Source organism: Dipodomys ordii, unplaced genomic scaffold (genome assembly GCF_000151885.1).
Source record: "Dipodomys ordii isolate 6190 unplaced genomic scaffold, Dord_2.0 Scaffold3, whole genome shotgun sequence".
Lineage (NCBI taxonomy): Eukaryota > Metazoa > Chordata > Mammalia > Rodentia > Heteromyidae > Dipodomys > Dipodomys ordii.
Window position 1 is genome coordinate 8,661,924 of NW_012267219.1, and position 24,791 is coordinate 8,686,714.

The 24,791-nt window shown below is 38.0% G+C and overlaps 1 protein-coding gene across 1 annotated transcript in view; it reads right to left on the bottom strand.

The window, feature by feature from the left end:
* Grip1 (glutamate receptor interacting protein 1) overlaps positions 1–24,791 on the bottom strand; it is a 169,088-nt gene that overhangs the window by 114,963 nt on the left and 29,334 nt on the right. The window contains exons 3-5 of the mRNA XM_013018571.1: positions 12,959–13,094; positions 9,360–9,505; positions 2,061–2,144 (exon numbers count right to left, since the gene is read on the bottom strand). Of these exons, the coding sequence (XP_012874025.1) occupies positions 2,061–2,144; positions 9,360–9,505; positions 12,959–13,094 (366 nt within the window). The remainder of the gene's footprint in view (positions 1–2,060; positions 2,145–9,359; positions 9,506–12,958; positions 13,095–24,791) is intronic.

Consider the following 24,791-nt stretch of genomic DNA (forward strand, 5'->3'; position numbering starts at 1 on the left):
AAAAAAAATTTGTCAAAACTCAATTGGTCCTTTGTTCACAAGTACTACCCATATACCCATATATATTCTAGGCTCTTGGGTATTTTGAGATTTAAAATTTCTGCACTGTGAAATGAACATACTGGTAATATTATGTCATCAATTGTCTCGAGGTATTCATGAAACTCACTTGCTTCTATTTTTTATCTTCATGATAAATGACTACTGGCTTAGCTTTTCTGTTAGCAATTTGATGTTATTGATTAACCTTACAGTGACTAAAGATAAATATGTGCATTAGCAGTACTTTTTCCTGCATTTTCAATGACTAGGCTTGTATGTCTGTGATGCAAAAGCACTTCTTCACATTTATATTGCAATAACAGGTTTGTGTAGACCACTTTCAATCTGAATTCTTTGCACAATAACTTTGATCAGGTTTAGCTCATTATTTTACACATACATTTGGGCATGTTTTTGGTCAATAATCTTGAGGTCTATTGTTCCTACTAAAATAGGCTTTGGTGAGAAAAACATAACCACCACTGGTCAAAACTTCATGAGATCCTAGTTCCTCATCCTCTCTATGACTCTATGATCTTGTCTTATGACTTCAGAGTACTTCAGAGTAATAAAGAGTTGACAGACTGACTTGCTAAATGATTGATTTAAAATCAGTCACTTAAAAGAAGTTGGTATGTCTTTCTTTCTTTTTTGGTATTTCTTTTCTTTTAGACTTTCATGCATGTGCACTAATTAAGATATGTAATGTTAATTAATGTTTTTAGTTTTGTACAAGTGGACACATTTCTTTTAATCTTCCATGTATGTAATACTTATTAAGATGTATAATCTTAATTAAATTCGTTTTTTAGTTTTGACAGTACTGGTATTTGATACCAGGACTTCACTCTTGCTAGGCAGGTATTCTAACACTGAAGCACATCACAGTCCTTTTGTATACATGATTTACTTTTTAGAGAAGGTATCAATTTATCAATGTACATTCCTGGACCCTGATCATCCCACTTTAGGCTTCCCACTGTATCTAGGATTATAGGTGTATCCTTTCACACCCAGCCTTCTTCCATTGAGATGGAGTCTCACAAACTTTTCTTTGTTTAGGTTAGCATAGAACCACATTTTTCCCAATCCCAGCTTCCCCTATAGCTTGAGATGGAAGGCATACACCACTGCATTCAGGTATTGGTTAACAAGAGGCTTACAACTTTTCTGCCCAGGCTGGCCTTGAACTGCAACCAACTAGATCTCAGCCTCCCAAGTACCTAGGATTATAGGCATGAACACTGGTACCTGGTTTAATTAGCATTTTAATAATAATTTTTGATAGAATTTTGACTCTGGTGAAATACAGAGTAAAAACAGCAACTGAGAAATGTGTAACGTTAAAAATGTTCTGGTATTTATATAATTCTGAATTAAACCTCATTTTCATACTAGGAATCAAGAGTTGTTAATGTAAGAAAAATCTTTCAGGGATGAAATTGCTAGTAAGAAAAACAAAACAATAAAAAGTAGAATCATTGCTCAGACTTAATGTTTTTACAGGCAAGTTAGAGTCACTAGGAATTTTTATTATCAATGCCATTCTGTAAAAATGAGTTAAGCTGATGTACACAAGAACCCAAAGGATTAGATTATCTTCAGCTCAATTTTAGAATGCTAAATTAATTTCAAGAGAAATTAATTTAAGCAGTTGGTTAATCCTCGTATTACACCAAATCAAGCCATACTCATCAGCATTTTTGATCTGGTGATATAGTGAAAAGGGAAATGCAAAGGACAAGCTTAAGGAGTGATAAACCATGAATTGACAAGGCTGGCAGTGGCTGCTGACCCTGCATTTATGGCTTGAATGAAGCTGATTATTTGGATTCCACGTGGATTCCCACTTGTTTGATTTATTCAAAGAAAATTAGATGTAAATACCAAAGGCTAACTTCACACAATGGAATCATCAGTTCTTTTGCGGATGAATTTCTTATTCTCTCAATACTAGTATTTCTGTGACAAATTCTCCAAGAGCATCTTATGGTTCATATTCAGTAACCACAACCTACCTCGTATTACAAAACCAAAGGTATTGCCTTCTTTATGCAATGTGACCTCCACTGTTCGGAAAATAACACTTGATCCTTGTACAGCTGGAGAAGAGAGAGGGGGATATAAATGTTAAGTTACAATAAATGCCTTTTTTTAATGTGGCATAAAATACTACAAGTACTCTTGCATATGATTTCTCTTGACAAATGAGGAAGCAATAATTTGAATTCAATGGAAGATGTTGGAAGAGGGTAACATCTACCCTTTGTTAGAAGAAGTTCATTGTAATGACGTACAAATACACTATCAGTGACTCATGTAGATCCAGGTGGAACTCATGTCATAGCTAGTTCCTTATCTTATATGTAGACAGTTTTTAGACAGAGGGTGAAGACAATCTTCAGCAAGTGTATTTGTTTCCTTTGTGAAATACAAAAGTGATATGATCATGAAATAATTTCTACATTTATTTTTTTCTTCTGTATCTGGTAGAGGAAGGAAAGTGTTATGCTCAGCTCGAGATACATAGATTAGGGTGATGAAATAGATGCTCTAACAAGTACATAGCTATTGAATGCCCAAATGACTTGTAGACTTGTAGAGCAAAAGAAATCCTAAGTATATCTAAAACATTAAACATTAGTATTAAGAAAATAAACATTTACTTAATTTTACTTGGTATCTCCATGCTATGTTGTTTGCCTGTTTATTGTTCTTATTTCACAAAAAACTGCATTGCTAAGTTGCAATATCTAATTATGTTATACACATGCACGAGATTGTAAGTTATATGAAGACACAGTCACTGAAATATTCTGTAAAATTGCTTTTGTAAAACCAGTGATGAAATCAGATTGAATAACATATTATGGCTGCATTTAAAATGCAATTTCCACAAATTAGTATTTTATCATCATGAGTAGGTTTTTGTTTGTACAGGCAAAAATCTTGTGTGATATGCAGTAGATAGTTTTAGATCTGTTCCTTTAAATTTGTACCATAATATCTAATGCCATATTCATGATCACTAACACATGTTTACATTGTTCCTTATTCCTAAAGACCTTATTACATATAACTACCAACAAGAAATAAGTGGTCTGTGACTTACAATATTCTACTACAATTTCCAACTTTATGACAGTGTGTAAGCATTCCCCTATAACACTTGGTTTTCACTTTCACATAATATTCAATAAATGACATGAGATATTCAACACATTATTATAAAAATAGACTTATGTTATATGGTTTTTGCCTAACTGAAGGCTACTGTAACTATCCTGAGCATGTTTAAGGTCAGCTTGGTTAAGATCTGGTGTTTGATAGGTTAACAACATTTCAACTTATTAATTAATGATGGGTTTATTGAAATGTAACCTGATTGAAGCAAGGAACATTGGTATATAGACAGAAACTAAAGGAATTAGATGAAAGAAACAAAATCCTATTTTTCCTGCCATGAACAGAAATAGCTGATAGCATAAGCACTGATTAAAATTTTTCTTTTGTGCTGGTAATGGGGCTTGAACTTAGCCTTGGCACTGTTTTTTAGCTTTTTTTACTCTAGGCTGGTGCTCTACAATTTGAGCCATAGCTTGACTTCTGGCTTTTGGCTGGTTAATTGGAGATAACAGTCTCAGAAACTTTCCTGGCCTATGCTTGCTTTGAAATATATTCCTCAGATTTCAGCCTTCTGAGTAGCTAGGATTACAGGCATCAGCCAATTGTGTCCAGCTTGAAAATTATTTCCAATTATCAAAAAATCTGAATCCTTAAAGGAGTATTATAGAAATGAGTAAGAAATACATATATTTAAATCCCCCCAAAACAGTCTGAGGTATAAGTTAGGATGCACACTGTCAGATCAAGATATAAAGTATAATAAGAACTTGGATCTGCTGAAAAGCAGCATATGCCTACAGCTGAACAAATGTTTTGCTATACTGCTGATTTAATTAAATGTCATATTCTTGTTATCAGGGGAATTTCAGTTTATTCTAATCAACTAGGAATAGAACATACAAACAGCTGAAAGAGTTGAGGTATAGTTTTAATTAAACGAAAAAACAATATTAGCTTTATACCAATGTTTTCTTACTGTCCATGACCCAAGAACAGGATGCTTTCATCTTATTGGTAACAGAGGAAAGCAAAGGGTATGGCAAGAAATAACTGACGGGCATCTATTGTGTGCCCAGAACTCTGCAAAATGGCTTGCAAATATTATTTTATTTAACTGTTAAATCATCTTTCAATTATATACCACCAAATTCTAATTCTGAGCCACCTGTTCTTGTTGGCTAGATGTCTGTACTGGGAATGCAAAGCATTGTATTTTAAATTTTGTTTTAGCTAAATCTTGTTGACCACAAAATCTTACAGTCAAAGCTAAAAATCTCTATAAAGACTTTGGGGATTATCTACAGCTTTAAATTACTTACACTTTGGCTCTCCATCATTTAAAAAGATACATGTTAAGTATTGACTACCTTTTACTATAATAAATGAAGTAGATTTGTTCACTGTAGTTTTAATTTGTATGACTAACTCTTGGTGATAAAGCCAGGTGCATGTTACCGATTACCTCACACATATGCAAGCTGAGGAATTAAAGGGCTAGATACTAACCATTTCACAATGCCAAACTTCAGTATTTACATGTTCTGTTGTTCCAGAAGTATGTGAATGCACATGTGCTGCTACAAAATCATGATGCCCTCTTCTCTCACCCTCTCATCCTTCACCTCCGTAGGCAGGTAGGAGTGCTGCAATTTCCCACCACATTATGCCACCCTTTCCTGCCTGACTTGCTTTTTTCCATGGTGAGGTTAAGTGATATAAGGAGAAACCTGAGAGGTGCTCAGTGTGTCTGGTTTTTTTTCCTCAACAGAGAAAGTGTCTCTGAGCACCAGTGCCCCTAGATACTCAATCCCAGAATGAATTTCATGGGGGAAAACTTGACTCTCTTTTTCTTCACCATCACCACCTCTATTTATGATCCTCACCTAACATCTGTCTGTCTGGGTTAGAGCTGAGAAGAGAGCTTTCCAGTGCCATGTGTTAGCACATTTATTTGATCTAAAGCTAGCTTTCTCCAGCGGGTGGTTAACAGTGAAGAGTGCTTTTGCTAATCAGATTATGTGGCAGACCTCTTTAATTAAATAAGGTAAATCTGTAGCTCCAAGGTTTAAATAGAAACAGGATTTAAATAAACATGTCAGAAATTAGGTTCTTTCCAACTAGGAAGTTTAGGAGCCAGGTGAAAATGGATCAGATTATTTAATATTTCAAAATTCTGTAGGGGTTACGTGACCACAAAATTGGAAGATACTGCTCCTGACTAATTTGTATGCATAAATCCCTAAGGTACCACTTTGGGCACAGTCTCTCTCTAGATACAAGCTCAAATCATCACACAGTTTCCAGGTTAAGAACGATAAAACGAATGTAGATCAGTAATTTCCTTTTTTATAAGGAAACTGAGTCTCAGGGAAGATAAGCAGATTGCCCAAGATCAAACTTCAAATTTTTTTTTTTCCTCTATCAGATCTCACATACACATATCCTTATTTCAGTTCTTTCTGAACTCTGGGGATGGCTGGACCTCAAATTGCTATGATCTAGAGAGGAGTTACAGTTTTGACCTTGGGCAGCTTATCTTTCAACATGCAGTTCTGGTCTCAGGGTCTCAGTTGTGGGGGGCTGTTTGTTCTAGCAGTTGGAGCCAAGTGAGGGCCCGTGAATCTTTTCAACTTCCCTGAACTCAAGTATCTATTAATTTCATCAAACATAATAAAAACAGACAGGGAATATCATTGGAGAATGGATTTCTTCTGTCTGATTTCTACCTGGGAGACCTACACGTGGGTGTTTAAATGTATGTTTCCCTTTTTTCTACTAGCTTTATTGCCTGAGAGAATAAAGCTGATATAATCACCAAGTCATGATGGGCTTTTACTCATAAACATTTCTCTTACCCACCTGATCTCTTTAACTCTACTAATACTATGTTGATTTAGGATATAGTTTTCTTTTGGAAAGCTAACAAGCCCTTCAGGGTAATAGCCTCTGATCTATATTACATTTGGCTTCCCAAATGATTATTCTAGAAATGTCTATCCACTGAATGCAGTTTCCCCCCCAGCTTCTAGCTGACACCTGCATTCTTTTTTTATTTCTTTAATTTTATTGTCAAGGTAATGTACAGAGGGGTTACAGTTACATAAGTAAGGCAGTGAGTACATTTCTTTTTGAACTTGTTACCCCCTCCACCATTTTTTCTCATATTTCCCTTCCCCACAACCCCCTCCCCAAAGTCGTAGGGATCATTTCCAACATATTGTCTTGTGAGTATCACTGTTGCATTGGTTACCTCTTTGTCCTTTGTCTCACCATTTTGTTATTCTCCTTCCCTTCCCTAATTCAGATAAACGTATATGCAAATACCCAAGGTACCAAAATCAGGTACAGTGACAGCAAGGGATAAACCATAGGGGGAAAATACAAAAGAAAAAAGAAATCATGTTTTGAGTCTCTAAGGACTCCTGATAGCACAGTTGATGTCATCCTTGATCTTTGTCACAGTGGTTTTTGCTTTCTTCATTGGCCCCATCTCCATCTATGGTCTCTCTGTTTTTCCCATTGTTTGCCAGAAACTCCAACCTGCGGTTTAATGTGTGTATTACGCTGTATCATCTCGCCTTCCTAATGCACCTGTGTGTTGAATAATCCCTTCCTACTGGATTGTCACTATTTCCTTGAGTCTTTCCTCAGCTTTCATCTGGGAGTCATAGGTGATACTGGGCAAATCTCCACAGTGGGCTTCATGCTAAGAACTACTAGCAAGGGGCTGTGTTTTACTGATATTTACATATCCAGCAAAGTGCAAATGGGTAATTAGGGAACACTGGCTCAGATATCCGGTTAACTCCTTAGCAAGGGAGATTGTGATTTTGAAGCAAACTGACCTTTCTAAAGTTCAATAAAGCACAGTAATTTCAGCATAGTAGCAGTAGTATAGTATAGTAGTCATAGTAGTAGTAGTTGTTGTTTTTGTTGTATAATATTAAGGGTGAAGAGTCTTAGTTATTTCCCAGGTATGTAAGAATATGTAAATGATTATGTGAGTAAATTCTCAGAAACATCCAATAGTGGCTCTAGCCATTTTTACAGGTGGGAAACTTAAGGCTCAGAGAACTTAAATAACATACTCGAGGCCACAAAACCAACAACACAGATTTCAAAGGTAGTATTTGAACCCTGCCCCCCAACCCCCACAACAAGTCAGCTCTTGCCACATTCTTGTTTCAGCTGTTAATAGTACTCCATCCTTCCATTTACTCAGGATAAAAACATTGGGGTATGCTGGAATCCTCTACTTCGGCACAACTCACATCAAATCCATCAGAAAACTGTTATACTACCTTCAAAATAGATCCAGAATCTTGATTGCTTTTCACCATCTCCACCACTATCACTCAGCTGCACTGCTACAGTAACCAGCTAACTTGTCTCCCAGTCTTTGCCTTTACTCCCTGCCCTGTAGTTATTCCCAGCACAGCAGCTAGAGAGAGCCTTTGAAACACAAGCAGGTGATGTTTTTCTTCAGTTTCAAAGCATACTGTGGCTTTCTCTTTCATTCAGAGTGAAACTTGAGGTGTTTCCAACCAGCAACCAGGATATGTGATACCTTATACCTCTGACCTCATCTCCTAATTCTCTTTGTGGTCATTCCGCTTGAGCCATATGTCCTTTCTGATTTGCCCCAAACAATCTCAGGTATATTCTTGCATTTTTGAATGTAGCACTGGCGGTTCCTTCTTCCTGGAACCTTCCTTCTTTCTGATTTCTTTTTCCCATAGGAAACTACATAATTCACTTATTATAGTTTTTGTTTTTCTGTCTTCCCCTGTTAGAATGCAAACTCATAGCATGCACCCCAGTTTCCTAAAATGTAGTGGTATCTGGAATATAGAAAATGCTACTTAATTACTAGCCAAATGAATTATTACCACCTGTTTCTAATCAGTCTGAGTGTTCATTAGGAGAGCCTTCTAGGATAGCTTAAGCAGAGAACTGGTGCTAGAAATGCATGGCTTAAAGGCAGGGCAGCAGTAGCATGTAACATAAGGCCTACTTCACAAGAATAAATGCATGGACTTTGGAGTCAGACACTCCCCATTTAAATATGTACTTTGCACCCTACCAATTTGGGAAAGATGTTTAAGTCTCTATAAAATGACAAAAAGAATGGTAATGTGAATATCTTGTAGTAGTGGTTGGTCAATTATTTATCAAAACCTTTTTATTGGTCTAGCTTCTGTTATTTCCCTATCAAATATTTGAGTCAGAATTAATATTATTTCTATTTGAAATATGGAGAAATGAGCAGAAAGTTTAAGCAACTTCTTCAAAGGAACACAGCTGGTAAAAGGTGAAGCTGGGCTTGGAGCTTGGGTATGTTTTGTGGTACTTGACTTCAGATTCATGGCCCTGAACTTGCTAGACAGAGATGATCTACCTCTTAATCGAATACCCTTATCCCCCAACTCTTTTTTATTTTATTTAAAAAAGTTATTGAATAGAATGTTGTTGGTCTGAACCACCTATGTTGCTATTTGCATTTTTCACACAGGATATCAGCTATGTACCACCATAATGATATTTTTATTACTTGAGATCAGGTCTAGAACTTTTTGCTTTTGCTCAGGTTGGTGCTGAATCGCAATCCTTCTGAGTACTGGGTGTGAGCCATCACACTGGACTAGTTCTGGACATTTGATGCTAAAGTTTGTCTTCGTTGACCCTTCTATGTGGTGAGAATTACATAAACCAGAGCAACATATTTAGTAAGTATTCTAAGTGCATTGATGGCCGGTTATTACTATTATTATTACTTGAGAATAATGTGATTGAAGCTACCTTTACATTTTAGGTATAAATATCTATACAGAGTTAGTGTAAAACTTGCTAGAACATGCTTTTCCTTAACCAAAGCACAAAGCTTTCACAGAACTTAATGCTCAAAAAATTTTAAATATGATCACAGTTTATTAAAATAGCTTAAGTAACCAAAATGATGCTCACAGATCACCTTACTGGATCAGGGTATGCCAGATGATTTCATTGTTACCTGTGATTTTTATGTTCTTCTTGAAGAGATTATTCAATTTTCAGTTCACATAGCTTTTAAGTATCGAAAATGCTGCTCTGCCATTGCTGTAACAAGACACTGATGGCAAAATGGAAAAAAAAAAGAATCCAATCGCTTGCAGAAGCATTGTGTAGTCTGCCACTGAGTTGTAATTACTTACAGACTGGTGGAAGTTCATACTCCACTTCAAGAACTACTCGTTCCCCAACATTCTTCAGCAAGCTTATGATCTCATCATGGCGGAATTTGGCCAGGTTGATCCCATTCACTGCTTTGATGTAATCGCCTACATCCAGCTGGTCACTTCTACAAAACAGATAACATTACTTTAGTGGACTCATCTTCTATAATCCAGATCTGTTTTCCACTTTCTTCTCAACATAATAAGGAAGACTAACAGGTGCATATAGCAAAGCTCCTGTCTCATAGGATATGATCAGACTAAGAGCATGGAGGAGACTCTATAGGTCCTGTCTACTCATGCTGCCTGCCTGTTACATTCTGCAAGTCCTGCTCTGGATGTACGATGACCTAGGGAATTTTCTTTTAACCTTTTTTTTTAAAATTGTTTTGTATATTTATTTTTGGCTCTTTTTCTTTTGAGACAAGATCTTACTGCTTGGCTCAAGTTGGCCTCAAATTCATGATCTCATGATCATCCTGACTTAGCCCTCCTCCTCTTGCTGTACTTCTTTCTTTTAGAACACTATAAAACAAAATAAAGAGAAGCATGTTTTGATGCTAGACCCTTACATTGCTGATTCTCTAGGAATGGACGCAGATCCCAAATATTCTAAGATACTCCAGATCTTTCTCATTCCCTCTCATTTATGTTTCCTGCCATTTGGGCATTTTGGCTTTTACTGTTTTCACTCAGATTATCTTCAGAACCAAGGGAAGGGTCAAAAATCTTTGCTAGTTGTTCTTGTTTTTGTTTTGTTTTTGATGGTCGTGGAGCCTAAGTGCTCTTCAGCTCAAGGCTAGCACTCTATACGTGAGCCACAGCACCACTTCCGCCTGTGGTGCTGAAGAATGTAATCCAGGGCCTCATGCATGCAAAGCAAGCACTCTATCACTGAGCCACCTTCCCAGCCCCCATTCTTGTTTTTTTTTTAATTTATTGTTAGTATAGAGGTGATAGACAGAGGGGTTACATTTACACGTATCAGGTAATAAGTACATTTCTTTTCCTGCAGTATGATCTGTTCCCTCATTCTTTCCCATTCCCATCTCCACCCATGAAGTGCATAATTCACTTTCATCAATGTCCATTGCATTCCATTGCTGATTCTTTCACCCTTTTTCCTCGGATTCTGTGCCCTCCCTCACCCTCCCACAGATGTGCATGTGAATATATCATATATAAGAATGCAGAATCATCATAAAAAGGGAAAAATAAAAAGCCCTTTGTTTCCATATCTTTGGAGTTTGTTTTAGTATGCATATTATTTTCTATATTTATGAAGAAGTGTTTGGATATTGCAGCTTTGTGATTCTCTCCTAAGACTATCCTCTTAGGTCTCACTGTATGTGAGTATCTACAATCCTGTGTAATTTGTCATGTCCCATTGCATTTTAATCTAACTTCCGAATGTCAGAGAGAACATGCTCATCATTTGTCTCTCAGATCTTGGTTTACCTTGTTCAACATGATTTGTTCTAGTTCTATCCAATTCCATTTTGCTAATCATTCCTTACTACTTCCTTTGTTGACCATTATTTGGAAGGATTGATTTAAAAAAAAAAGGAATATTGGGAAGAAGAAATAGCATGGAATTACTGAGTTTCAGGACATTCCCACTCTCTTTACCATCACATCACAGTGCTGGCTGCCCTGGAACGTGTAGTCAAGTCTTGAGTACTACATTAAGAGTTGGGACTGAGGGCTGGGAAGGTGGCTCAGTGGTAGAGCGCTTGCCTTGCATGCCTGAGGCCCTGGGTTCGATTCCCCAGCACCACATAAGCAAAAAGAAAAAAGCTGGAAGTGGCACTGTGGCTCAAGTGGTAGAGTGCTAGCCTTGAGCTGAAGAGCTGAGGGACAGCGCCCAGGCCCAGAGTTCAGGCCCCACGACCAGACCCCCCCCCCCAAAAAAAAAAGAGTTGGGAGTGAGGGCAGTGATAGAAGTCAAAACTGTGTCACTGCAAATGACCTTCAATGACATTGCCTCCCTAATTAGAAATAGTCAATTAATTCATTTTATATAAATCTAGTTGCAATCAACCCCCCTAGAAGAGCCTCCCCCATCTGCCCAGCCTTCCCCTCATGAAGTTATTTCCAAATTGGCCAGACTGACTCTCAAAACCACCTACCTGCCTGAAAGCTTGGCCAGTATTCCTGGGTTCTGCTTTTTTTTTTCTTTCTGTATGTATTGCTATTTTGTTTTTACTTTTCTCATGCTTTTTATACCTTATCTTCTCTAATAGATTAAAAGCCCCTTCAGTGCAAGGATTTTTGTCTTGTTTTAATATTTGTATCCATGTAGCTGGCACAGTAATACTTTTTTCCCTTCTTCTGATACTGAGGCTTGAATGAGGGCTTAGGTGCTGTCCCTTAGGGTTTTTTTGCTCATAACTAGCACTCTGCAGCTTGCACCACAGCTCCTCTGTTTACTTTTAATGATGACACTAAAACAATCACAGATAGCCTTTTTTTTTGCCTTGTTTGGGCTAGACATGAAGGAACTCAGAGATATAGGAAAGCCTAATATCATGGATTGGCATGATGACTGGAAAATACAGGTAAACCGTAAACTCTGTGTCCTCAAGGCCAAAGGAGACAGATTAAGGTGCTGCAGCTCATGTCACCTCTCTCTTCAAATCCTGCCCACTTTGGATCAAAGAACAATCATCTGGCTTAAGCTAATCCTTTGTACAAACAAATTGATCATCCAAAGGAATTACTATTTCAAATGATTCTTTATAGGGTAAGAACTCTAAAATTTTCTTATGTGGACAAGAACACTCATGTCCAGGATTTAAGGAATATTAATCTCGCTGGATCATTCCATCTCATCTTTCTGAGGTTAACCAATTATCATGATTTTTGTGGTGCTGGGATGGAACCCAAGGCCTCGCACCTGCTAATCAAGTGCTTTACAAGGGAGACACCTTTGCCCCCAGTCCTTCTGAGATAAATTTAGAATTATTCTATAAAGCAAGCTCATCCTTTTCCAGAAAGGAGGGCATTCCACCTTTGACCATAACTAGAAACAGCTCCTTCTCTAAGTCTCTGTCCTTTGGGAAACCTTCATTGTTTTCTTGGTGAAAAGGTAAGTGTCCCAAGTAGAAAGGTACATTTTTTTTTTTTTTTTTTTTTGCCTTGGGAATACAAGATTTGGGCCTCCCTCTCTGCCTGGGCTGCCATTTTTCATCTGTCGCAGTTTCCTCAGACATGCCATATGGGTCATCTGCTTCTCATTTACATGATTCCAGTGTCTCCTTCCTACTGCAACCCATCTGGTGTTCAGTGGAACAATTAGATCTCGATCGATATAAGCTTGTTAAAATGAAAATCTTCTGAGTGCCTGGTTGCGCCTGAGATGACACAAACCTCTCTCTACTGACTCTGGCGTAAGCCAGAATAGCCACAGGCAGGTCAGGTCTAGGGGGCAGCTTTTGAAATACACCTGCTGAGCTTCTGCTGGGCAGATGGCAGCTGTCATTTATTTATTCGTGACCTTTGCTGATAAAGCTTTCATTTTTAATTAATTACACCCTGGATTCCACTTTTCTGCATGTCCCCATGAGACAGTTAGTTACCTGGCAGCAATTCCTCCTTGCCGTAGGTTAGACACTCTTGGCTTTCCATCTTTATCAATTCCTCCTGAGACGGTCAGACCCAGGGTGGTGCCTTCCTTCTTCATCAGTTCTACCACGGTGGAGCCTTTGAATTCCTCTGTAAAACAGAAGCATTTGCCTTATTAAAGAGAGTGGAACCGTGGGGGTTTTGTATGTAGTGAGGAGCCTCCATTCCATTAACTCCATGTTTTGTTCTATGAGGAAAGAGCTCTGTGGGTCCTTACACTGTAGATGACAGAGTGTTTCCTCATAAGACTTTGCATGCAGATAATGCAGACGTTGTCTAAAATGGTTAATAAAAAGGCAGCACTGGGGAGTTCACTCTAGGTTCATAATAAATAGTCTGAATTGTCTTAGGCACAAATGACAACATTCATTCTTGTTTTCTGCCATTCCTTGGGAATTTGCTTTAGTATATCTCTTTTTCTGATTCTGAATGGAGCAGCTGAAAGTTGTCAGGTGATGAAGAACATAATATTACATAATGCATACAGCGTAGTAGTAGACTCCACGTTCATGGTACATTTCACCTTAGAAAGCCTACTGACAAGAGCAGTGAGCTTTACCAGAGCAAGAAAAAGTATTATTGATGTTTACTTGTATTTCGGAAACAACATACAACGGCACAGTGTCAGTCTTACTAGTTCTTTTTTGAATATTTCACATATGGCAAGGCAGAGCTGGTTGGTCCTCAGAATTTATGGGTAACTGCTCTAAATCTCTCATTGTCTATTTATATTACCAAAGCTTAAAGTCTCACAGATCTTAAAGGAAAAATGTTATGCATCAAGTGGAAACTCAAATCTTTTTATTTTAGTTAAAGCAGAAGACAAGAAAATGATTTATTTGTTCGTTTTATTTACATACACATTGCCAGTCCTGGGGCATGAATTCAGAACCTTGGGTCTTGCTTCAGTTTTACTCTGAAGCCTGTCACTCTAACACTTGAGCCATACCTCCATTGCTGGCATTTTTTCTAGTTAATGGGAGTTAAGAGGCTCTCAGATTTATATTCCTGGTCTGGTCAATCCTCAGATCTAAGCCTGCTGAGTAGCTAGAAGTGCAGGTCTGAGCAACTTGTGCTGGACTTAAGAAAACTTTAAGGATAATCTTCCCTTCAGAAACAAAAATGAGAAGAGCCAGTATATACCTATTTAGAGATTAATTATGAGAAACACTGTTTTAGACTTTTCCATGATGCTATCCCATTTCCTCTATCCATACACTTTCTGGGTATGGATTGGAAAATAGTTCTTCAACTTCTCCTGAATCAACTTCTGATTTTCAGGGTTTATAAGCTTTTGGAGCATCCACAACACTTAAAATGCATGAACAGACATATTTTCAAACCCAAATGTAAAAAAAAAAGTAATTTGCACACCTTTGCCCTTTCCTTACACTAACAGTTAATTATATTTTTGAAACACTCAATGTTTATCATAAAGCTTCCTAAATTGTTGTTGCTGGTATGTTATCCCACCAGGCAATGGGAAAATTAAATCATGTAAAGGATAGAAATAATCTCTCATCTGATGTAGTGAGAGGAACAGACTACTTGGGAAAAGGAAACAAGGAGTGGAGTATAGCTCAAGTGGAGAGAGTATCAATCTTGAGAAAAGAAGCCAAGCTAGAGCCTGAAGACCTAAACTCAAGGCCCAGGACTAGAGCACGCTTGTGCTTGCACACGCGTGTGCACATGCACACACACACACAGAGGAAGCAAGGAGCATCAGGTCACTAACTTCCTCAGTGACAGAGGGAAAGTCATTCCAGGCAGAGCTGGGAGGATGTCTGTGTTTCGTTCATTCTTACCAAGGACTCTGCACAGAAGAGCGCTTCCTGTTCTTTGATAGAAGTCAAAGGAGAGGCTATGTATGACGTTGGCTACATCCATTGCTTCATCTATTAGAGTCCTATTAAAGACTGAAATTCAAAAACCAAATTCTTTTTGTGTGTGTGTGCTGATCCTGTAACTTGAACTCTGGGCCTGGGCCCTGTCCTTTAGTTTTTCATTCAAGGCGGGTGCTCTACCATGTAAGCCACTTCTAGAGTTTTGGTGGTTAATTGGAGATCAGAACCCCAAGGATTTTGCTGCCTGGGCTGGCTTTGACCCATAATCCTTAGAACTCAGACTCTTGAGTAGCTATGGGTATAGGGCATGACTATAGGTGCCCAGCTTAAGAATCAGAATTCTTATTGAAGGCATAAAGTACCAGTTCTTTTAACTCAGTTGCAAGAAGCATTTGTAATCTACCCCACCATGATATATATTTCACCCATGCCCCTTAAAAAGCAAACAAAATAACTTGTCACATATATTATAGAAACTAGAAATGATGTACATGGGAATAACAGATGCCTGGTCCTTTGTTAAGGACTTAACCTTTGCTAAGGCATTATCTTGTAGTTGAATACAAAGTATAAATTTATTATAAAATTGAAATTAGTAGTTAAAATAACCAAGATGAAAAAAATAATGAAGATGAAATAGTAGATTGCAACTATTTCCCCAAGAAGCTGTAAGGTGTCTCTTAACTGTACATCCATTGATTTGGCTACATTAAAAAAATTACTTCATTGTTATAATAGAGGTGATATACAAAAGGATTACATTTACATGAGTCAGGTAATAAGTCTATTTCCTTTTGTACAGTGGCATCTCTTCCCTCATTCTCTCCCAGTCCCTCCCTCCCAGCTCCACCCACAGGCTGTATAGTTCACTTTCATCTATATCCAGTGTGCTCCACTGCTGTACTTTTTCACCCTTATTCCTCCTGTTCTGTGCCCTCCTTCCCCCACCCTCTTGGAGATATACATGTGAATACATTGTGTATAAGGTAAAGAATACAGCATCATCAGAAAAAGAAAAAATGGAAGCCTTTTGTTTCAATGTCTTAGGAGTTTGTTTCTGTATATACATAATTTTATATAAATACAAAGAAGCGCTTAGGCACTGCACCTTTGTGATTGTCTCCGAAGGTTATCCTCTTTTGGTCTCACTGTATGTATCTAGAATCCTGTGTAAATTGTCATATGCCAGTTGTTTTAGATCTAACTTCCCCATATCAGAGAGAACATGCACGATTTGTCTCTGATTTTGGCTTACCTCACTTATGATTTGTTCTAGTTCCATCCATTTCCCTGCAAAAGACATTATTTTATTCTTTCTAATGGCTGTGCAAATTTTCATTGTATATTTTTTGGATCCATTCATCTGTTGTGTGTATTTGGCTACTTTTGAAACTAGCAATAGTCAATTACCTCCTGATTTAAAATATTTGAAATCTTTTCCTAAGTGCTAGTTTTAATCGTGAGGATGAAAGAAAATATTTATGCTTCTATTAATTAGGTCATTTGTGTCTTTATTGATTCAGTGAGTTATTGAATACCTACTTCAAGCCCATCAATGAAGCACAGAGATAGAACATGGTAAGGCCATTATCTACAGGATGCCCACAGCCCAATAACAAAGGCAAAGTCACAGACACTGTGCAGTGTGACTCGTGAGGAAAGCAGACAGAGGAGACCATTTGGGAAACAGGTAAATCAAAGGCCTGAGCTTCCATTTGCAACATCTATTTCACAACTTTGCCTTCCAACCAATCTTGTATACTTATTGATTAGGACTAACCGAGCAGTGCAGACCAAAGAAGGAATATAAATTAGGCAAAGCTCAGGAGTAAAGATAGAATATTGCTGCAAGAAAATGTGCTGAATCACAGGATTGTTAGCTGCTAATAAAGTAACTTCATTCCCCAAGGAATGACTAAATCTGTTGGGGGTGTTTCCAAAGGATGCAGGAGAGAAGAGGAGGTCTGGGAGAGGGAGGAACCTGCTTTGAGTATTTGCTTTCTGCAAACCTACAGGCTGTACAAGTCATCCATCACTTTATGTCTTTTTTGGTGTTTAATGTTTGCATAATGATCTCATGGCAAAGAGAAATGAAGACAGATGCATTCATTTGCATGAGTTCACTTATATATCAAGACTGACGAAACAAACTCTGAAGTAATACGGGAAACTTGGGCAAGTCCGTCTGTACTGACAGCTTCTCTCTTTTGTGATTTAAATTGCAAATATCTCTCCCTAAACAAAAAGGACTCCTGGCAAACATGACATGCTGTCCCACTTAGCAAACAGCAGATGATACCCAACTAGCAAAGAATGAGATGGTTCTAGGTTTGACGTATTCCTTCATCATGATAGTTAATTATCTTAGGAAATAAATTGCAGGTTTACATCTGTACCACTAACCATCATGGATCTCACTGGGATGTCATTGTTTGCAGTTTTTTCTTGGGGCATGAAATTCAATCTTTTAAGTTATTCAACTCCTGAAGGTGTTAAGAAAAGTAAGATTGAAGCTTGTTGAAGGCAAAAAAATTATATGAAATTCTTACAAACAATAATAAAATTTGGTTGTGTAGATTTTTATAAAATGTATATATATACCTACTTGTATATATAAAAATACAAATTCTATATAATATAAAAATAAATTACATATATATATATATATATATATATGTATTCCTGATAGCTAAACAACAGTCAGTTAAATGTCATTGTAGAAAGCAAGGATACCTCTTCAATTGGAAGATCAGAAGTGGAGCTGTGTGGTTTAAAGTGCAGGGAGTTTTCTTTTCAGCAAAAAAGCCAAGTGAGAATGCTAGGCCTGAGTTCAAGCTCTACTACCAGCATCCTCCCCCAGATTATTGTGCAAGATCTATAGTAAGAAAAAGAACTTCTGAGGGATATAAAGCAAAAATAAATGTAAAGACATCCAATTCAGCCATCCAATATAAATGGAATGCTTACTCTGTGCCAAGCAGTGTTTTAAGGACTGGAGATGTAACACGGAGAAGCAGTTGACATCTTTGTCATCCAGGAATTAATATTCTAGTGGATTGTATGATCTAACCTAAAACAGTGTCTATTTTCCTTAAATTTGTCTCCAAGTATATCATCAAAAAGTGCCAATACAATATGTTTTGGCCTAAGATATATATTACATTATTACAAAAGTAAAACATGCGTCCTCGCAAAGAGCTTGTGAGAAAGTGTGCTGTCAAGGTATATTAGTTTGTCCTTTGAAATTGCTGTGAAACAGTAGAGAGCCTGCCATGAAGACTCCTGCAAAGAGGAAATAGAATTGTGACTGGATGTCCTACTGCTAGTCATGTCCTCCTGAGAGACCATGAAAAAGCCTTCAATGTTTGCTTCTCAGTCTAGATCTGCTTGGACATATGAAAAAAACAACCAGAAACAAATCAACTAACAGAGAGACAAACAAGAAGTCATGCATATAGGGCTTTCTGACCCCTTATCAGATAGTCTTCTTGTTTTATGACACTGCTTTACATAAGGTACAGTACAATAATCTTTTTTTTGGGGGGGGTCTGGTCGTGGGGCCTGAACTCTGGGCCTGGGCGCTGTCCCTCAGCTCTTCAGCTCAAGGCTAGCGCTCTACCACTTGAGCCACAGCGCCACTTCCAGCTTTTTTCTTTTTGCTTATGTGGTGCTGAGGAATCGAACCCAGGGCCTCAGGCATGCAAGGCAAGTGCTCTACCACTAAGCCACCTTCCCAGCCCCCAGTACAATAATCTTATTCCTCCCATCCCCTGTGAAACCCTTGGTATCTGGACATTCCTGCTTCATTGCTTTAGATGATTATTTGGGTTCTGCGAAGTACAAGTTCTTGTAGTTCCCCAGTTCCAGCTGCTTGCTATAATTCATTAGTGAGCTTCTGAAATGCTGATGTCTAGGCCCATCCTAGACCAACTAATCAGAATGCTTCTTGATGAGGTTTTCATCTTAAACTTTTAAATACACTTTTAGTTTTGAGATAAGGGTAGGTTTATATGCCATGGTAAGAAATAACATGGAAATCCTTTTATCCTTTACTTTGTTTTCTCCAATGGTAATGTTTTGCCAAACTAATAAATATTCTAGCCAGATTATAAATCAATCACATTATCCATCTCTTGCCTGGCAACCTCCAAATTATTCTGCACGTAATGCTATCATTTCAAATCTGTCCAATAAATGAAATGATACAATGTGAAACCTTGGGAGTTAACTTTAGAGATTCAACATCAATCTTTAGTAATTCATCCAGGTTGCTGTTTTACTTGTAGCAACAGCTTATTCCTTTTGATGGCTAAGCATTATTCCATGATATAGATACACTAGAGTTTATTTAGCCATTTTCTTGTTGAAGGACATTTTGGTTGTTTCCAGATTTTAGTTATTATGAAAGGCTGCTATAAATATTCATGTGCACATTTTGTATGAACATAAATATTCATTTATCTGAGATAAATGCCCAGGAGTACAATTTGTGAGTAGTTGCAGATTTAGTTTTCTGGTAAACGAATAAAGTGCATTCCAGAGTACATATTCTATTTTCCATTCTGACTAGTAGTATATAAGTCATTCATTTTTCTGTATACTAAAGCATACTTAGTACTGTCACTTTCTAAGTTTAGTACTTTCTGTACAGTTTTTTTTTGGTAATTTGAGCCATTTTCCTAAAGGGAAATATGAGTAGTTTTTGGTGTGTACTTATTTTCCATCAGTGTATCTCTTCCAGTCTCTCACCCCAGGCTCTTGCTTCTGCATGTCTGACCTTTCCCACAATCTATCTTAGGGCTACACAATTAGTATTTAACTATGTACACATGACTGGTATTTGATGCATGAACAGATCAATGGCAAAGAGGCTGTGAAGGAACCAGACATTGGAGCATAATGGATTCTAGAGAAGTGCTTAGAAATGGGTTTCAGAGAAGTGCTAGCTTGTTGTTAGTGTGAAGTGCTCATTTTGGTAATGGTCATCGGAAGTGTTGAAGAGAAAGGCATCTACATAGAGATTCATCATTTATGCTTTTCTGTTTTGTGTGTCTGTACAGTATTCTTAAGGGTCTAGGCCCCATGTTGTGCCTGGGCACTTCAAATTTCATGGTGAAGTCATGGGAACACCATGTGATATTTTATCTTTTTGAAGGAAACACAGCCATATTGACTGTGGGATACAGCAGTACCTAGTTAAGGTACTGCTGAAGGAAGTTCAGTTCAATATTTGATCATACCACATTACTTTTGTGGATATCACATCTTCCAAAGCTGAGTTTTGAGTTTTTGCTATGACAAAAAAAAAACAACCCAAAAGATTCCATGTGAAAATCAATGTGGGACAGAAAATTAGGTTGTCAATGTCTCATTTGATTGGAGAATTTGATAAGTTGTGCAAAATCCAACAAGCATACAGATATCTTTACTAAGCTTTTGGGTTTTTTATTTTAATTTTAATTTTTATTGTGAAAATACTGTACAGAGGAGTTACAATTACATGGGCAAGATAATGAGTACATTTCTTATCAAGCATTGTAGCCTCCTCCTTTTTTTCCCTTTCCCATCCCTTCCCAACCTCCCCCCGCCCCCTTTGGGTTTCTTTTTAAGGAGAAAAATAAACATTGTGTTCTTTCCACTCATACTTTTTTCAACTGGTTAATAAGTTGTGAGGATAATATGTGCACTAAGTAATTTTGATCTAACTATACCATAAATTGGACTACTGGTATTTCATTTGGCCTAGCTGTAGTAAGAAAAACCTTACTAAGAAATGAAAGGTTCTATAAACACAGAAAATCTAAAGACTCCTGTCTGCATTCGGTAGGTGGTTCTTACAAACCATTAGTGAGCTACAGTGTTCATATCTCAAAGGCAAGATCTCACAGCCACATCTAACTTCAAAGGAAGCTGTGGACTGGAGTCTAGACAAGCACCCAGGAAATAATATTGTACAGAGTTGGAGTACAGAGAGCTGATTGCCATGTACAGGTATCAGAGATGACATAGATTCCAGGTACCCTAATGAAAGACTCTCCCAGATGCAAGGAGAATGGAAGAAGATAGTGAAGAAGACCTCAGACTTTCTGATATTTTTTGGTTGGAGGTTACTGGTCTAATCCTGAGAGAGAGAATCTGGAAAACAAAGGAGACAGGCATGGAATAGAATATCATCCAAGAGAAACAGAGATTTAAATACTGGGGAATATTTAGTCCTATATAGTTTTTGTCACACCTCAAAGTGGCTTATAAAGTCCTCACTTCAAAGCAACAGCAGAAAAAAGAGAAAGTGTAATTAAAAACAATATCATCGGTCTGGAGGAAGATGGCGGAGGAGAAGCTGGAAACAAGTTCTCACGTAGAAAGCAATTTTAGTGTTCCAGTGAACAGTCCTAGACTAAAGAATCACACCAAATGTGCCATCATAGGACAGAGAGTTTGGCCAGAGAGGGAAAATCCAGGCAGCTTGGTCAAGGAGACAGATCTGAGCACTTGCTGGTAGCCATGGCAGCAGTGGCAGCTGCCACAGCCACCATATCAACAGAGAGAGTCCAGGACAAAAGAGACAGATGTGGTGTGCGAGCCAATTCTACTTATCACCAGCAAGAATTGACAAGGAGCAGATCCTGCTGATCACAGACCAGGGATGGCCCAGGAACCAAGAGTCTGGTGTGAGTAGACCCAAGACATCCTCATTCCTTTTCACAGAGCAGCAGCAGGAAGGTAGCCCCTCCCCCACAACCAAAGAAGATCTCCATCTTTGATACTGACAAAGGCCCAGCTGGAGCAGCTAGCTCCAACTCAGGCTTTGGAAGAAAACAATAGGAGCCATTCAGCATGTCTCAGGAACCTGACCTGACCTGCCAGACTCACCCCCACCCAGGGGAAAGTTACCCACCCAGGCAGAGGAAGCTCTGCCCCCAGGAGTGACTTTTTTCACTGGGTAAACACAGCCAGAAGCTGCCCCACCCCACTGTAGCCTAGACAGCAGGAGGGGTAAAAGACGAACAATTGAAACTCAGTAAACATAAACCCTGAGAATGGCTCCAGGCTGGGCTCTGTGAGTGTCTCAGGAGCTGGCCCCTCAGGGAAAAGCTACTGATTGCTGATAGGACTCAACCCTACCCAATCCTACTCAACCTAGCCTCATCACAACAACTCCAAGCTAGAGGAAACAACCATCTCCCTTTTTTGTGATACTCAAAGCAGATTTCCCTCCCACTGAACTAGCCTAGGAGGAGGATCACAAAGTCCTGGGTAAGGCAGAACTTATCTCTGCCTGCTCAAACAAACTGACATAAGAAACCAATCAAGACACAGGAAAACCAAACACTACAATCAGACCAGAGACTCCACCAAGAGACTAGTTATGGACACAGGGGAGATACAAGATCTTCACACCAGCCTCCCCCCCCCAAAAAAAAATCAAAGAACTATTTTTTTCTACCTAATTTTTTTAATTAAAAAATTCTATTTTTTCTTTCATAATCTTTATTTTAGGTGTGTGTGTGTTCTTTTTTTTTTTAAATATCTTTTCACCTTCTGGTCCTTGTTTTGTGTGTGTGTGTGTGTGTGTGTGTGTGACTTAATCGCTATTCTGCTCATCCCCAGATATATACCCATCATCGATTATTAGACCTTATCCCTCATTGTGTACATACTTAATTCAGAAATGTATTACTCAATTCACAACCTCTTAGGCTTAACTTCTTTTTTTTTTTTGGTTGGTCATGGGCCTGAACTTTGAGTCTAGGCACTGTCCCTCAGCTTTTCAGCTCAAGGCTAGAGTCTACCACTTGAGCCACAGCGCCACTTCTGGCTTTTTCTGCTTATGTAGTGCTGAGGAATCGAACCCAGGGCCTCATGCATGCAAGGCAAGCACTCTACCACTGAGCCACCTTCCTAGCCCCTACTTCTTAAATAGTAGTATTTCTTTATACCTACATAATTTTTAAGTATTCCATTTTTAAATTTTTTTAGTTTTTAATTTTTCCTTTTTATCTCTCTCCTCCTCTCATCCTATCCTTTTCTTCTCTCAATATCATTTCTTTATGCTTACATAATTTTTAAATTTAAATTTTTGTTTTTTCATTTTTTTCTTGTTTTTTTTTTTAACTCTCTCCTTTCATTCTGTCCATCCTATCCATTTCCCTCTCTGAGATTAGGACATGGTTAAATTCACTCTTTCCTTTTACCTCTCCATATCCCTCTAATCCTGTTTTTCCCAATTCTCTCTAAACCTATTAATTTCTGGTCAGCTGAATCCCTCTTTGATATTCTTAGCCCATTAAACCATAGTTGTTTGATGTTGAATAGATTGTATCTGTTGAACTAGATTGTATCTGCAGCCATTTTGTCTGTGCAACTAACTACAGGACTCTGGTTAATAAGTGCCTTAAAATAGTGTTCTAGCACAAAAATGGTGTTACTATCATACCAAATGGGCAGAACAAGCTGGAGAGTCCGGTTATCTCAACTCCCACTCATGATAATCAGGTGACAGAACAGTTAATGAATAATCCAGAGGAGAGTTCGCAAAAAGCTCTACAAACACTACCAGTAAACATGGTGAATGAAAAGATTGAAAACCTTCAAAGGACTCAGTGTGAGTGTGATAGGGAGTGACACAGGCTAACCAAAGATTAATACAGGAACTTCAAGAGCAGGATGAGGCTAACCAAAAATCTCGTGAGCATGAGGAAGCTAATCAAAGATTAATACAGGAATTGCATGAGCAGGCTGAGAACAGTCAAAAAGAAATACAGGAATTGCCTGAGCATGAGGAAGCTAATCAAAGAGTAATACAGGAATTGAGTGAACGGGGTGAGGATAGACAAAGATCAGTAGAGGCATTCATGGAATCCATAAACACACAGCTGAAGGAATCCAGGGAGACCACAAAGGGAATGATGAATAGAACCCATTAAAGGAAAGGGAGTCCAAGGAAACCATAACCAATCAACTAAGTGATTTGAGGATAAACACTGAACACCAAATTAAAGAAATAAAGAGGTTCATACAAGATCTAAAACAAAGCTCCAACAAAGAATTTGAAGCCATCAAAGTCAACCAATTAGAAGGAAATAAAAAAATAAAAAAAGTAGAAAGTCTTGACAGTAAGTTAGATCATGCAGAAGATCAAATCTCTGGGATTAAAGATAGCCTAGATATTATAGAGAAAGAACATACAAATATCAAAGACAAATACAAGAAATATGAGGATATTGGTGTAGAGGAACATCTAGAGAGAAGTTAATGGTCTAGGAAATGTATTTAACAGGATCCTAGCAGAGAACTTCCCAAACATGCAAAATGATAGGCCTGTTCTGATTCAAGAAGCTTTTAGAACCCCAAATAGACCAGACCAGAACAGGACATCCCACCATCACATTATAATCCTCACAGGATCAATTCAGACCAAGGAAAGGATTCTTAAAGCTGTCCAGGAGAAAAGATCAATCACCTATAAAGGGAAACCAATTAGAGTAACCTCAGATTACTCAGCAGAAACAATTAAAGCAAGAAGAGCCTAGAATGATGTATGTCACGCCCTAAAGACAAACAACTATCAACTGTACCCAGCTAACCTCTCCTTCATAAAAAAAAAGGTCAAATAAAAACCTTCCATAGCAAAGAAAAACTGAAAATATATCTCCACCATACCAGCCCTACAAAAGATACTAAAAGATGTCCTACACATAGAAAACCAACAAGAACAAGGCCAAGAAGGCACCCAAACTGAGTATACAAATCCATAGGAAGAACCCAGTTGTCACAGACCCCAAGAAGGTGGATAACATAGTAGGAACTACCAAACACCTCTCAGTCCTAACTGTCAACATTAATGGACTTAACTCTCCAAATTAGCAATATAGACTGTCTAGATTGATTAAAAAGCAAGATCCTTCTATCTGATGCCTTCAAGAGTCACACCTTGCCAATA